General features: G+C 36.8%; 1 protein-coding gene across 1 annotated transcript in view; it reads left to right on the top strand.

The window, feature by feature from the left end:
* The window catches only part of LOC138018770 (uncharacterized), a 27008-nt gene that overhangs the window by 6847 nt on the left and 17661 nt on the right, over positions 1–2500 (top strand). The window contains exons 6-7 of the mRNA XM_068865455.1: positions 1–41; positions 1856–1908. The exon at positions 1–41 is cut by the window's left edge and continues 18 nt beyond it. Coding sequence (XP_068721556.1) covers positions 1–41; positions 1856–1908 — 94 coding nt within the window. The remainder of the gene's footprint in view (positions 42–1855; positions 1909–2500) is intronic.

The following is a 2500-nucleotide window of genomic DNA, read 5'->3' on the forward strand; positions in this document are numbered from 1 at the left end:
ATGGCCCTACATCATATACACTCCAAGAAAGTTCTTCACAGGTAACAATATATTATATCTTTTTTGGCAAATTTGGGTTATTGAAGCTCCATCCTTTGAAACTGCATACTTCACCTACACTGAAACGCTGGAAAAACATTGGTGGAAGGTTAGACTGTAAAAAAAAAAAAAAAAATTCTGAAATCCCATGTAACTATGCTTTAACCATGCAGTTACAAGTTTTCAATTCTTTTAAGTGTCAAACTAAACATATACATTTAGATGAAAATAAATAATGAAAACTTCATTGTTTATTGATTGAGTGATCATGTTGTTGTTGTTTTGGGCGTAGTAAACAATCTGAGTGCTACAAGCAAGCTTATAAAAATAACCAGCATGAAAAACTTATTCTGATTGGTTCAAGCAAGTTCAATAATAAAAAAAAAACATGCTGAGTGCATTGTTGACTTATATTCAAGCACGCAGGCTTTCCTTAAAGAACACAATCTCCTTTGAAGCTTTTTTTTGCGTGACACCACAAAAACGGTGGTGAAGGAGACTAGTTACCAGAGTGCAGTGTTGGCGCTGTTGTAAACTTGCTTTCCACCATTGTTGCCTGAGTACGATTCCCAACTCAAAAGCATATTCAAATTCCTGATTGTTGGCTCTCTCCTTGCCAATTTTTGTCTTCTTCGAGTAGTATGCTTTTCCCAACTAATCAGAAACAAACATTTGTCTTGATCTGCTCTAGTTTCATGTGATTGAACTTGATTCATGGTTTCATTTATCATTTAATAAAGGAGGCTCAAACCAGTTTCAACACTTTAAACAAAATTATAGTATTTGGAAAGAATGAATCTACCCGGGCAACTGTTTCATGTAATGACAAAGTTAAGGTACCATATAAGACAGGTCCAATAATTGCTTAACAAGTTGCACTCATCGACATGACGTAATAGGCTACCATGGCAACAAAAGCACCATCTGAAAACACACTATCTTTTCTATTTAAACAGTCATATCCAAAAAACGAATTCGTTGACACCAAATTTTTATCGCTGGAAAGTGAAAACAAAAGGCAAAGATTAACAGGCTAAGAGAAACCTCCCCGAAAAGTTAAAAGAAAACGATCTGTAGTGGAGCGATTCAGAGGGAACACTTTAAGGAGGCTCTGAATCTGCTGCAAATATTTTTTTTAACTTTGCAAAGAGTTTTATCTTAGCTTGCTACTCACTTAAAATTCAGCAAATTATAAAAAAAATGGAGCTCACCGAGTTCGTTTTCGAGATATATTAAGCGTTTAAGACAAAATAAAGGGCATTTGTACATGGCCCTTTTGTAGCCATAGTTACGTCATGTCGATGAGTGCATCTTTTTACGCAATTATTGGTGTTTAATTTGGTACCATAAGGCCCGTTTCAAACGTCGAATTTTATATGTGCCGAATCCAATGCAAATGAGAAAAATCTATTGTTTTCGCTCATTTGCATTAGATTCGGCACATGTAAAGTTCGACATTTGAAACTGGCCTAAGATAGCCGATACGTGAAACAGTGTTATAGAGTTAATTCTTAAATACTAGTAAGACATTCCCTCCGAATTGTTGAAGTCTTGATTCACCTTAAGCCCCATAAACTTGAAACTTCTTATTAGGTGCCAAGAGATGTAAATATTGTTTTTAACCCTATTCTCCAGTCTCTTCTCCTACTATTTACCTGGGCTGCAGAGTGCTCTTTTGTATGTTCATGCCTAAAATGAAGTAGATCCTAAAAGAGCATTAATTGGGGGACAATTGTACATGTAGCATTCTTCGTCTTCAAGAATAGTTTCAAAAGAAATTGCGCCAAATGTCTTCTTCCTTCTTTTATTCTGTCAGGGATCTCAAGTCGCAGAATGTGTTTTTGACCAAGAAAGGTGTCATCAAAATAGGTAGCTAAGTGTGGATTGTAAGCAAGAATGATCAGCGCTGTTGAGTTGCGTTTAAGTCTGGATGTTTTTCAGAAGTTACCTGCCACAGCTTAGTCGCTATTCCAACTGCCCTGGTCATTTGTCATTTTAGAGTCGTTAAACCCGCTTTCATAACACAGACGATATTTCACAATCTTAGCTAAGTATTTTTCCCAATATAGTGGTTCATTACAGCTCTCCGATATTTTCCACGCTGTGATTGGCCAATTCAGTGGGCCATATTCTACGCTAAGGCTCCAATTCATGCTGTGCTTCCCTGCTCGGTTCAGGTGCCAAGAGATGTAAAATGAATATCTTAGTCTTCAGGGTCCGGTTTTTCAAATGCCGATTAACGCAAATCCCAGCTTAAAAGTTAACCAAGGAGTTTATTTCTCTAGTCCCAAATGCTGTGGAACGCTGATATTCGGCAAACTTTTACATTAGAGGAAGTCAGTCTTGAAAAGCAAAAATAAGCAAAAGAAACTTTCACCAAAAAGTTGAAAACATGAAACAAAAGTTTACGCTAATCCTGGATTAAGTTAATCGGCTACCGAACAACCAGGCCCTGGTTTCT

Source organism: Montipora capricornis, chromosome 10, assembly GCF_036669925.1.
Source record: "Montipora capricornis isolate CH-2021 chromosome 10, ASM3666992v2, whole genome shotgun sequence".
Taxonomy (NCBI): Eukaryota; Metazoa; Cnidaria; class Anthozoa; order Scleractinia; family Acroporidae; genus Montipora; species Montipora capricornis.